The sequence below is a fragment of the Mesoplodon mirus genome (assembly GCF_964341445.2).
Source record: "Mesoplodon mirus genome assembly, chromosome: 1".
In the NCBI taxonomy this organism is placed as follows: Eukaryota; Metazoa; Chordata; class Mammalia; order Artiodactyla; family Ziphiidae; genus Mesoplodon; species Mesoplodon mirus.
The window spans coordinates 214,686,242-214,700,173 of record NC_138976.1 but is presented as its reverse complement, the minus strand read 5'-3'; the positions used below and the strand labels follow the sequence as shown (position 1 = coordinate 214,700,173).

At 37.1% G+C, this 13,932-nt stretch overlaps 1 protein-coding gene across 2 annotated transcripts in view; it reads right to left on the bottom strand.

Annotated features, from left to right (window-relative positions):
• LOC309800172 (contactin-associated protein-like 3) overlaps window positions 1-13,932 on the bottom strand; it is a 178,907-nt gene that overhangs the window by 51,608 nt on the left and 113,367 nt on the right. For both annotated transcript variants that reach the window (XM_082614073.1, XM_082614072.1), the window contains exons 10-11: window positions 8,782-8,953; window positions 741-847 (exon numbers count right to left, since the gene is read on the bottom strand). In XM_082614073.1, coding sequence (XP_082470199.1) covers window positions 741-847; window positions 8,782-8,953 — 279 coding nt within the window. The remainder of the gene's footprint in view (window positions 1-740; window positions 848-8,781; window positions 8,954-13,932) is intronic.

Below are 13,932 nucleotides of genomic sequence, written 5' to 3'. Positions count from 1 at the left end.
AACACCACTAAGAGGAGATGGAGAGTGTGACCCTGGGTAAACAACCTAGCCTCTCTCGTTCCTCAGGTGTAAAATGTAGATAAAAATACATTTACCTCCTAGAGTTGTTTTGAGGATTAAAGGAGTTGAAACATGCAGAGAACTAGAATCGTGCAAGTACATGGTAAGTTCCAGTAAGTTCCATCATCATCATCATCATCACCACCACCATCATCATCAGAGAACATCAAGATTGCAACGGACCTAAGCATTTGTCTGGCTTGTCACTGATGTCTAGAAGCCCTACTGTGTTAGCTCCCATCCTGCACTTCTTCTGAGACTTTTCTTGTTTAATTTTATAAATATTGAGAATCCAGTAACTCATGCTTTTTACTTAGGCAGACAGGAGTTGAGAACTAAAATTGGATTCTGCTCGAGGAAGAGAATAAGATATAATATCATGAGTTCTAGATTTAATTTATACTTTGACTATATTTTATTTTCCTATACTTATTTTCCTTTGCCTATTATTTTTTTCTATCCTATGATATATGTATTTCTGTTAGCTGCCTTATCATCAATAGGAAATAAATTTGATTAAAAATAAACCAGACAAAAATTAGTGTCAAAAATAATTATTTTTGTTGTTGCTTTCTAGCACATGGTTGCACACACACACATATACACAAAATAATGGAAAGAAAAATAGAACTACATGGAAATCAGAATAGAAAGGAGAATGAATGAAGTGTGAGGCTTACAGGAATGGCAGGTTGCACCGGTGTAACCAGTGTGTGCGCAGTTGCAGAAGAAGGTGTCCCAGGACTGGGAACATTCACCCCCATGTTCACAATAGCTGGGCAAACACCTAGAAGAAGACAGACACAGCACTATTTCCCACAGCTGGTCATGATAAATGTGTATCTTAATATTAATATGTTGTAATGAAAGACAGATAAAAACAGTGATTTGACCAGAAAAATTTCAACATGGACAAAAGTTGTTGGGTCTGTCATCAAGGTTTCCAAATGTAATATCAATCATAGACTAAAAAATCCATTAGATGCTACCAACTGTCATGTATTTGTGACAGACAAATTTTCTACACATCTCATTATATCAGAAACTGTGTTTACTTTTTCACAAATAAGGCAAGATTAATTTCATACATGACAGGGATATAAATTGCTTGCAATGGCCATAGACAGCACATTTCCCATCCCTGCTTCCATGCCCTTGCAGTGTGACCTATAGGTACTTCCATCAAAAAGTATAGTTTACTTCACCTTGAATCTGGGTTGGGCACATGACCTGCTTGGATCAATGAGGCATTAGCAAACTAATACAGCAGAGGCTAGAAAAGTGCTTGGGCAGTGGGCTTGCTCTCTTGCTGAGTTTTAAACCCTGAAAGCACAACCACATGAAGAAACCTGGGCTTGTTCAAGGTTGTCTAGTCACCCCTGTAGGTTCAAACCACAGGACAAGTGAGTGAGGGGATTATAAGTCAACCAGCTGCCAGCTGATCCTCCAGATGCATGAGAGAGCCCAGCAGCAAATACAGAATTGTGAGATAAACAAATTTGTTGTTGTTTTCAGCTAGTAAGTTTTAAAGATAATTTATTGTGCAGCCAAAGCTAACTGATATATGAATACCACATTGTAATATGTTACTATGTTGACTTAGTACATAAGGAAATGTTTTAAAGAGAAGGAAGGAAGTCAGGAAAAAGGAGAAACTCTTTATCCATATAGCATCACAGTGCCAGGGGTTCTGAATGTCCTCTACTTTAGATCAGACTGATGATGCCTCTAGGAATTAGATTTAGAGATCACTTAAGGCTGAGGGATTTATTGTTATTTTTTCCCCCACATAATTGAATAAACCACAAAATCACTCAGGTAAACCAAATAACCACTTACATCTCATGGACATTGTTACATCTCACTTTTTGAAATTGAAAGTGAGAGTTTAATGTTTGTTTATAAGATTAAAATTTTTAATTGCAAGAATGTTACTTAATTTTTTCATTATCAAAAATAAGTGCTATTCTCAACAAAATAATAGCAAATTGAATCCAAAAATGTATAAAAATATATACAACATAATTGAGTGGAATTTATTCCAGGTATGCAAGGCTGCTCCAAAATTTGAAAAAAATAATTTGAAAATTAATATAATCTATCACATAAACAGGCTAAAGAAGAAAAACCATTGGGTCACATAAATAGATGCAGAAGAAGTATTTGACAAAATCTAACACTGATTCATGATAAAACAAAAATAAAACCAACCAAACAAAAAACCTTGGCAAACTAGTAATAGAGAGGAACTTCCTCAACTTGATTAAACAAACAAACAAACAAAATATCCAAAACCCTACAGCAACATTATATTTAATGGTGAGAAACTAGATGCTTTCCTCTAAGTATGGGAACAAAGCAAAGATTTGCTCTCACCACTCTTATTCAAACATCATACTGGAAGTCTTAGCTAATGCAACAAGACAAGAAAAGGAATAAAAGGTACAAAGATTGGGAAAGAAGAAATAAAACCATCTTTGTTCACAGATGACATGACTGTCTATGTGGAAAATCTCAAATAATCAACAAAAAACTTCTGAAACTAATAAGTGATGATAGCAAAGCTGCAGGATTCTTTCTTATAAATGAACAATGAACAATTGAAATTAAAAATGAAAAACACAACACTTACATTAGCATTATCCAAAAAAATAGAATACTTAGACATAAATCTAACAAAACATATACAAGATCTATAGGAGAAAAATTACAAAACTCTGATGAAGGATAAAAAAGAAAATCTAAATAAGTGGAGATATTCCATGTTCATGGATAGTAAGACTCAAAATTGGCAAGATTTCAGTTATTCCCAATTTGATCTATAGATTCAAGGGAATCTCAGTCAAAATCCCTGCAGGTAATTTTGTGGATATCAACAAACTGATCCTAAAGTTTATATGGAAAGGCAAAAGACCCAACAAAATATTGAAGAAGAAAAAAGTCAAAGGACTAATAACACTACTCAACTTCAAGACTTACATAGCTACAGAAACCAAGACAGTGTGGCACTGGCAAAAGAACAAATAGATTAATGGCACAGACTAGAAAGCCCAGAAATAGACTCACACAAAAATAATCAACTCATCTTTAACAAAGAAGCAAAGGCAACTCCCTGGAGAAAGGACAGTCTTTTCAACAAATAACTGCTGGAACAACTGGGTCTCCACATGCACAAAAAATAATAATATAAACATAGACTTTACATCTTTCTCAAAAATGAACTCAAACTAGATCTTAGACTTTTAAAATGTAAAATGCAAAACAGTTAAACTCTCAGAATATAACATAGGAGAAGATCTAGGTGACCTTGGTTTGGCAATGACTTTTCAGATACAGTCCACAAAAGAAAAAAATGATAATTTGGACTTCAGTAAAATTAAAAACTTCTTTTCTATGAATGACATTAAGAGAATGAAAAGATTAGCTACAGACTAATGGGTAACTTTTGCAAAACACATATCTAACAAAGGATTCGTATCTAAAATATAGGAAGAGCTCTTAAATTCAACAAAAAGGACATAACCAATTAAAACCCAGGGCAAAAGATCTGAATAGACACCTGGCCAAAGAAGGTATCAAGATTGCAAATAGGGCTTCCCTGGTGGCACAGTGGTTGAGAGTCCGCCTGCCGATGTAGGAGACGCGGGTTCGTGCCCCGGTCCGGGAAGATCCCACATGCTGCGGAGCGGCTGGGCCCGTGAGCCATGGCCACTGAGGCTGCACGTCCGGAGCCTGTGCTCCACAACGGGAGAGGCCACAACAGTGAGAGAGGCCCGCGTACCGCGAAAAAAAAAAAAAAAAAGATTGCAAATAAAAATACAAAAAGCTTCCCAGCATCACAGGTCAGTAGAGAAATGCAAATTAAAGCAATAAGATAACACTACAGACCTATTAGGATAGCAAACATCCAAAACACTGACAACACCAAATACTGGCAGGGATGAGGAACAACAGGAACTCTCACTGACTGTTGGTGGGACTGCAAAATGGAAGACAGTTTGGCAGTATCTCACAAAACTAAACATCTTCTTACTAAATGATCCAGCAATTGTACTCCTTGGTATTTACTCCGATGAGTTGAAAACTTACTTCCACACCAAAATCTGCACGTAAATGTTTACAGCAGCTTTGTTAATTGCCCAAACCTGGAAGTAACCAAGATGTCCTTCAGTAGGTGAATGGATGAACTTGTGGTATAGAATATTATTGAGCACTAAAAACAAATGAGCTGTCCAGCCACAAAGGACATGGAAGAATCTTAAATGCATATTACAAAGTGAAAGGCTACGTAGAGCATGATTCCAACTACATGACATCCTGGAAATGGCAAAACTATGAAGAGAGTAAAAAGATCAGTGATTTCCAGGCCAGGGGTTGGGGGAAGGGAGGGGGATTGAGTAGGTGAAGCATGGGAGATTTTTAGGGCTGAGAAACTATTCTGTACGATACTGTAATGGTGAAGACATAACATTATGCATTTGTAAAACCCCATAGACCTGTTTAACACAAAGAGTGAACTTGTAAACTATGGACTTTGGTTAATAAGAATGTATCAATATCGGTTCATCAACTGTAATAAATGTACAACACTGATGCAAGATGTTAATAATACAGAAACTGTGTGAGAGGAGACTGGGAAGAGAGGAGATAAAGGGGAACTCTCTATACTTTCTGCAAACCTAAAACTGCTCTAAAAAATAAAGCCTATTAATTAAAAATGTTCATTGTGAGGGACTTAATACAGGCAAGTATATAAAACTAAAATGTATTCAAAATCTCACCTTAGAGAAATAAAATATGTGTGTATAGATTTATAAATTTATACATAATTTTATATAAATGTTATATTATTTTTCTATTACTGCCATAACAAACTACCACAAAGTGTATTAAGAAAAAGAGAGATTCACACCAATGATAGGATCTCTGCTTAGAAGACAGGACTGTATGAACATGTAGAAATACCCAGAGCACAACATACACCCCTGTTTCATTCCAGTCGGCTCCCCAACATCCACTTATCTGCAAATCAGAAAAGGTAAAACATATATACACTACCAAACATAAGGTAGATAGATAGTGGGAAGCAGCCGCATAGCACAGGGAGATCAGCTCGGTGCTTTGTGACCGCCTGGAGGGGTGGGATAGGGAGGGTGGGAGGGAGGGAGATGCAAGAGGGAAGGGATATGGGAACAGATGTATACGTATAACTGATTCACTTTGTTATAAAGCAGAAACTAATAAAAAATAAAGAAAAGGTAAAACAAACATCATTAAAAGGAAAGTAGGAAAAACAAAAGATGAAAGGGAGCATCTGGCTATTTTATATTTTTTTCTCCTCTAATACTGTACAAATTACACTCCCAGACACTGAAATTCCAGTAGATCTCACCAAAGAACTATTTTGGTTTTCTTTGGAAAAATATGGAAAAATTTCAACTGTCAGTAAGAACTGGAAATAGGCAAACTCATTTTTACTTTAAAAAGAAATAAAATGATATATAATAGATTTTTTGAAATTTTTCCCAGATATGCTTATTTTTAATTTCTGACAAATTTCAGAACAGTTTGTCAACCTTAAGATTGTGAATTTCAAAATCAGTTTGGGCCAGTTGGGATTCACATGTGGAATAAATGGTGCCTGACTTATTTATCTTTCTGGGGAGGTTTATCAGGTGAATGCATAGGATGGGGCATCCATACCTTGAGAGTCAGCAAATTGCTATAACAGTCGAAGAACAGGACAGTCTATAGGAAAGTCACATAGTATTAGGAGTGGTAGTATTTCAGATCATGTTACCTAAGAATCCCATTGGACCGAAAGGGTGGCTTGACCCAAACAGGGCCCATCCCCTTTACCCCTCGCTTGAACAAAGTAACTTCTTGCCTTTCTTTTTGAACGTTGGAACTCTCTAAAATCATACTAGAATAGATTCCATACTTTTTAACGCAGTGAAAATGACTGCTCTATGATAAAGAATATCATAGTTTACCTAGAAATGTTTTGGGATAAGATTTTTTTTTCATAAATAAGAACTTAAAGTTTGTGGTAATTAATTTTCTTCTAAATGTGTTATTTTCTATTAAAAAGAACCCCAAGATGTATGATGCACAATGTCACATTTAGCATCTAGAAGATTAATGTCGGGCCAAAGGCAGTGGAAGTGAGAAAAGTGACCCCATCAGCACCTTCCATGGCTGGGGATGCTCTAGACAGCAAACACCTGAGCCTAAAAGGAACCTGAAAAGAGCTATATAGCCTGAGTTACATGACATGAAATTCAATGTCCAAAACCCAAAGGGTGTAAGACACGATCCCTCCTCATTGCTATCCCCTCCCCACAGCCTTGTCCCAAAGGACTGCGCTGCTTTCCCTATAAAGTGTCATCTGAGCCACAGGAAGACAGAGCGTCATGCACAAGTCCTTATATGGCTCAGGAAAGTTTCCTAAGTACCCCAGGATTTCAAACATCTTTTCAGCATTTGCAGTGTGAGGAATGCTGCTATGTATCATGAATTATTAATTCCTGTGCCTGATGGATAGAAGTTATAAAGCTAGCTGCATTTTAATAATAAATCTCAGATTCACTTGAGCACATCAGGACTTGCTCTGGGCAGGCAGAGTGGTGGGCTGGGTGGATGGCTGCGTGCAGTGCACAGCGCACAAAGACAGCCCAGGTGTGAGTGTCTGCTTTGTGGTACTTTTAAGTGAATCTATTTCATGGTGCATTGGGCATGCAGTTAGTAGGTATGGACTAAAGGGTTGAGAAAAAAATGAATATTTTTAGTATTAAGAAGAATGGAGAGTAAGGACATGTCTTTAGATGTTGAACCATAAAAAATTACAAGTAGTGACTATATAGGCCATCCAAAGTGCCAATAGCTATTTTTATAACCACTTACAAAGTTGCCATGAGCCTCAATTTTTTTTTTTTTTTTTTTTTTTTTTTTTTGCCGTACGCAGGCCTCTCACTGTTGTGGTCTCTCCCGTCGCGGAGCACAGGCTCCAGACACGCAGGCTCAGCGGCCATGGCTCACGGGCCCAGCCGCTCCACAGCATGTGGGATCTTCCCGGACCGGGGCACGAACCTGTGTCCCCTGTGTCGGCAGGTGGACTCTCAACCACTGCGCCACCAGGGAAGCCCAAGCCTCAGTTTTATAGAAGATAACTTAATACCACAGATGTCTCCATAGACTGGTAGAGATATCTGAAAATCTTTTAAAATGTGATGTGGAAATTTTTCTATTTTGGTCACACACACACACACATACACACACACACACACACACACAGACACGTTGGTTTTTTGTTTTAGTTTTGAAATAAAGACCTTTATGCACAAAGGGGCAACCTTTATGTGAGATAAATATTGTGATTACACACGTGCTGTGATGGAATTCTCCAAGCACTAAAATAACTTTCTGTGAGCTTCCTGACTGAAGTGACAACCAGGCCACTGGCAGTGAACTGTGACCTCCCACCCTCCTGACCCACTAAAAGCCATTCCCATGGGTGAGAGGATGTACTCTACCTCCAAGAGAGCATCTCTAACCCTCTCCCAATGCCAAGATTCAGGATGCCAGAGCTGGCTGCAATTATAACTTGCAGATGATGTTACACTTTCTATGCCAAAAAAAAATGTTTTATAATCTGAAAATTAGGGTTGAGAGTTTTGTCTAAATTCTTTAAATCATTTTTTTTCCTCTACAAATGAATAGAATGTGAACATATGGCCATGGACATTTGCACTAAAGAACTCAAGTTCTTGTGAGTCAATATTTTACATACTGGGAATTTATGATCTCATACACTGCTAGATTGCACTGTAACTTGTAGTTAATTGGACATGACAGGGAATTTCAATTAGTGTTAAATTTGGATTAGATTTACTCCACAAAGGACTCTGTGCAGTGTGAACTTTGGAAAGGTGCCCGTGTATGGATGTGTGAGGATGTCTGGAGTGTGTGTATTTATTCAACGTGAACTTAATGCACTCTTACTGCAGAGAAGTCAGACATACCAGTCACAGAAAAAAACTTGAATGTGTGATGGTTAAGCCATCCCTTTTAGCCAAAATTACTTAAAAGTCAGACATGACTAACAAATAACTTCAGTAAAGTTGCAATGCTTAGCAATTTTAATATGCCATTGTTTTAAAGCTTTGCCTTTCTTGTCTTCTTCAGTGAAGTGGTACCATGTTCAGTATGTGGTAACTGAATTCTCTCCATTCTTTACTGTGTTTCTGACATCACTAGAAATCCCCAAAGCTTCAACCTTTCTCAAAGGAAGAGTTACTTTTCATTTTTCCTGTAGAATAGGGAGTGTAAGGTGAATGCAGCTGACCACATAGAATTTTGATTTCCAGGTCCTCAATGATCTCTTTAGAATATTCTAATCTGTTTTGTGCGGTGTTTGAATTTTTTAAAGTATATACTAATCAATAATTATAACAGCATCAGTAGTATTCTGTGTGAATTAAGTAGCTTGGAGGCATACACAAGGAAAATTGATGAGAGTGTGTCTTCTAAGAAAATATCATTGGAAAGAAGCAATTATTTAAAGTTTGTCATTTTTGTTTTCAATGTAAATATAATTTTTCCCTATGGAATGTATATCAGTAATGGAGAAGGGGCAAGAATATGCTCTTTTCCAGCGGTCCATTTGTTTTTAATCTACTATCAAAAAGTTGAAAACAGGCATGCTGACATGAGATTGCCTACCTGTCTGTGAGGCCACAGGTGTCTATCTGGAGGTCACGGTAACTCCCCAGCGCCCCCTGCTGTATGGAGATGGGATCCACCGCTTTGTCACCAATGGAGATGAGCCTCAGGCAGCCCTGAAATCCATCCAGGGGACTTGCACATCCAGGGTCAGAGCTGTTGTCGGGACAGCCTGAATGAACATGGAGACACACACAGGAGAAAATAAACAGTTATGAAAAACTGTGTATGTATGGTATTTCTCATATGCAAAAATTGCTACCTCCCCCTGTTTGCAGACACCTGAAGATTTGACTTTCTACACCATTTGGGAAGGTCACATTACCCATGGATAGGGTGGTAGAGAGCTGACAAGAACAAAATTTGTTGGTATTGGTAACGTGTAAAAATAATAACTAAAGCCAGGCTTATGGAGAGATGAGAGGAAGGGAAGATGTGAAATCTGACAAATAGAATTACTGTACATTTAATTTAAGCAGTTTGATTTCTTTTTTGAAAGCATACTCAAGAAATCACTCCTTTTAGCGTGATGTTAAACTAGATGAACTAAGGGCATGTGATAGTAGAATCAGAAAAAAAGTTACAGGCATAATAGGACTTGCTAAATTTAAAATGCTTGAAAAATAATTTTAAATTGAGAATTGACCTGGACACCCTCCATTCATCTAAAAACGTAAATATCCACTCTGTATGTGTATGTGTGTGCATGCACAGGCATATTTTAAAACACTTTTGATAATAACTGGTCTAAGAAATCTAATAGCAATTTATATTTACTTTTCTTTTTTTAATTAGGCACTTTAGTCAAATATCTTTCAACATTAACACATAGACAAATTAACAATATCTCATAATGATATGGCATTGCAAATAATGGAGAAAAATAAGCAACACAGAATATTCTATGAAAAAAAAGAAATGAGTTTTGATTAATTTCAATAATAAGAGTTAAATTTTACAAGTTCGGCTACAGCCATTAATTGGTTTGCTGTAACTCACCAACCACAATTCTTATAGACTGGTTTTGTTTTATCCTCCTAGGTTTCCAAAGAGACAATGCTCTTATAATGATTATGAGCAAGCACATGTCTTTGAAATCAAAATCAAAGCAAGATGGGGTCCAGAACCACCTTCTCCACATGGGGGGCCATCAGGGTTTTGAGTGCCCTCCTACCCTCCACTTAGTTGTCCCCTAAAGGAATCACAGGTTCTTAAATTTGCCTACGGCAAGATTGGCAACGTAGGAGAGGAAGGGGAAAGTTAGGGTAAGAGCATAATATGGGACACTTTACAACACACCTGGCTCAGGCTTTTCAAAGTCAGTATCAGAGGGAAGAGGTGGAATGGGAGACTTTTCTAGATGAAAATAAACTAAAAAGACAAAACTGTTTGCATTGCATGAAGCTTGAATAGATCTTGATTCAAATGTTTAAAACAACCATAAAAACATCTTGGGGACAATTGCGATGATTATAGATTTGGTATTAGATTATTTTAGGAAACTACTGTCAAGTTTGTTAAGAGCAAAAATAATACTATGTAGGAGAATATCCATATTTCAGGAGATGTATGTTGAAATATCTTGAAGTGTAGTGTCATGATGTATGTAGCTTATATTCAATGGTTCAGGGGAAAATGCAAATATAGAAAAATGTTAATTATTGAACCTTAGTGGTATGTGTATGGGTGTTCATTGTACTTTGCTTTCCACTTTTCTGTGTGCTTCAAACTTTTCATAATAAAAGGCGGTGGAGGGACTTAGGTGATCCTCAAAAAATTAAATAATTAAATGAATGCCCCCACCACCATTTCCCTCTCCTTTTTGGATTAAAGAATACAATTTATAAAGAAAAAAAAAAGAAAGTTAGGGTAAGAGGATGCTGTCACTGTGAAACGTTTCTGTAAAAGGCAACAATTTAGGGAAATCTGCTGTACAGAGCCCAGACTCCATTATTCCCCCCTATTCAAGACTGAGGTTCTCCCCAGGATCTGCCAGGCTGAAGGGAGCTGACTCTCATAAGGCTGTGTCCCTCCCCAGGGACAACAGTGCCCAAGAATATAATGGAGTGATGCAATGCAGTGGCAGAGACCCATTTTCTCAACTGGGACCTCCCTGAAGGGCATCCCTGCTTCAGACTCCCCCCTTGGGGTATTCAGAGACTTCTGTTGCAACTGCACTGCAGTTCAACCTGTCTCTCTGTCCATCCCAGCTGCTCTTTCAACCTTCCAGGTGTTGTTCCCAAGAATTACCCCCACTCAACCACCCACATGCAAATCTCCCATGCAGAGGCAGCTTCCTAGGGAACACAACCAACAGCCCTACATAGGACAAAAGGTCAAAGCATTTACTGAACTGAGTACTTCATTTTCATGTGCAAATATGAAAGAAGCACAACGTTTTTAATACTTAACATTGTTTTAATTCCCAAAAATTGTCAAGTAAATTTTGTTTCACACGAAATTTACCTATATTATTTATGCTTTGCTTTATAAAATTATGTTTCATTTACATCATTTCCACAACTGTTTTAACTTTTTAGATACAATGTCATAATTATTCATCTTTTTGCTTTGTATTTTCCAATAATTTAAATATTTGGGAATACTTATGTTAATATTTACAGCCTGGGGTTTGAGGTTATTTTATCAGATTCTTATTTTTAAAATCAAATGGAATAAGTAATTTTATAAAGTAAAGATTTTGCTCATTGTACTTATGTGTTTTTCATTCACCTCTCTTTGTACTTCTGTCTTGAAGTCACTGGTGTACTTTCAAAGAGCAAAAACTGCAGATAGAGCCTCTGCTTGTTCCTGCATAATAGATACTAGCTTTCTACCTAAGAATTTTCATAAAATACACAGAGTTTACCTTTACTTTCCTTTCAGTGACTGAGGCTTTAATGTTTTGTATTTCTGACAAATAGAATTCAAAACAAACTAAGGCCTGTATCAGGTTGAAACCATTAAAGGCACAATGAAACCTCATAAATTAACCTCAATGGGATTTTGACATTTCAAATTTAATGTTATCTCATAAAGAATTACTTAACTCTACAGCTTTCCTTTACCATTTTCTTATGTGAAAATGCACACATTTAATGTGTAAGAAATTTACTGAAGGGTTGGATGTATCTGGAAAAACTTGATATATCTTTTTTTTAACATTTTTATTGGAGTATAATTGCTTTACAATGGTGTGTTAGTTTCTGCTGTATAACAAAGTGAATCAGCTATACATTTACATATATCCCCATATCTCTTCCCTCTTGTGTCTCCCTCCCACCATCCCTATCCCACCCCTCTAGGTGGACACAAAGCACCTAGCTGATCTCCCTGTGCTATGTGGATGCTTCCCACTAGCTACCTACTTTACATTTGGTAGTGTATATATGTCCACGCCACTCTCTCACATAGTCCCAGCTTCCCCTTCCCCCTCCCTGTGTCCTCAAGTCCATTCTCTATGTCTGTGTCTTTATTCCGGTCCAGCCCCTAGGTTCATCAGAACCTTTTTTTTTTTTTTTTTTTTTTTTTAGATTCCATAAATATATGTTAGCATATGGCATTTGTTTTTCTCTTTCTGACTTACTTCACTCTGTATGACAGACTCTAGGTCCATCCACCTCACTACAAATAACTCAATTTCGTTTCTTTTAATGGCTGAGTAATATTCCATTGTATATATGTGCCACATCTTTATCCATTCATCTGTCGGTGGACACTTAGGTTGCTTCCATGTTCTGGCTATTGTAAACAGAGCTGCAATGAACATTGTGGTACATGACTCTTTTTGAATTATGGTTTTCTCAGGGTATATGTCCAGTAGTGGGATTGCTGGGTCATATGGTAGCTCTATTTTTAATTTTTTAAGGAACCTCCATACTGTTCTCCATAGTGGCTGTATCAATTTACATTTCCACCAACAGTGCAAGAGGGTTCCCTTTTCTCCACACCCTCTCCAGCATTTATTGTTTGTAGAATTTTTGATGATGGCCATTCTGACTGGTGTGAGGTGATACTTCATTGTAGTTTTGACTTGCATTTCTCTAATGATTAGTGATGTTGAGCATTCTTTCATGTGTTTGTTGGCAATCTGTATATCTTCTCTGGAGAAATGTCAATTTAGGTCTTCTACCCATTTTTGGATTGGGTTGTTTGTTTCCTTACTATTGAGCTCCATGAGCTGTTTATGTATTTTGGAGATTAATCCTTTGTTCGTTGATTCATTTGCAAATATTTTCTCCCAGTCTGAGGGTTGTCTTTTGGTCTTGTTTATGTTTTCCTTTGCTGTACAATAGCTTTTAAGTTTCACTAGGTCCCATTTGTTTATTTTTGTTTTTATTTCCATTTCTCTAGGAGGTGGGTCAAAAAAGACCTTGCTGTGATTTATGTCATAGAGTGTTCTGCTTTCCTCTAAGAGTTTGATAGTGTCTGGCCTTACATTTAGGTCTTTAATCCATTTTTAGTTTATCTTTGTGTATGGTGTTAGGGAGTGTTCTAATTTCATTCTTTTACATGTAGCTGTCCAGTTTTCCCAGCATCACTTATTGAAGGGTTGTCTTTTCTTTATTGTATATTCTTGCCTCCTTTATCAAAGATAAGGTGACCATATGTGCATGGGTTTACCTCTGGGCTTTCTATCCTGTTCCACTGATCTATATTTCTGTTTCTGTGTCAGTACCATACTGTCTTGATTACTGTAGCTTTGTAGTATAAGCATAGTCTGAAGTCAAGGAGCCTGATTCCTCCTGCTCCATTTTTCTTTCTCAAGATTGCTTAGGCTATTCGGGGTCTTTTGTGTTTCCATACAAACTGTGAAATTTTTTGTTCTAGTTCTGTGAGAAATCCATTGGTAGTTTGATATGGATTGTACTGAATCTGTGGATTGCTTTGGGTAGTATAGTCATTTTCACAATATTGATTCTTCCAATCCAAGAACATGGTATATCTCTCCATCTCTTTGTATCACCTTTAATTTCTTTCACCAGTGTTTTATAGTTTTCTTCATACAGGTCTTTCACCTCCTTAGGTAGGTTTATTCCTAGGTATTTTATTCTTTCTGTTGCAATGGTAAATGGGAGTGTTTCCTTAATTTCTCTTTCAGATTTTTCATCATTAGTGTGTAGGAATGCAAGAGATTTCTGCACCTTAATT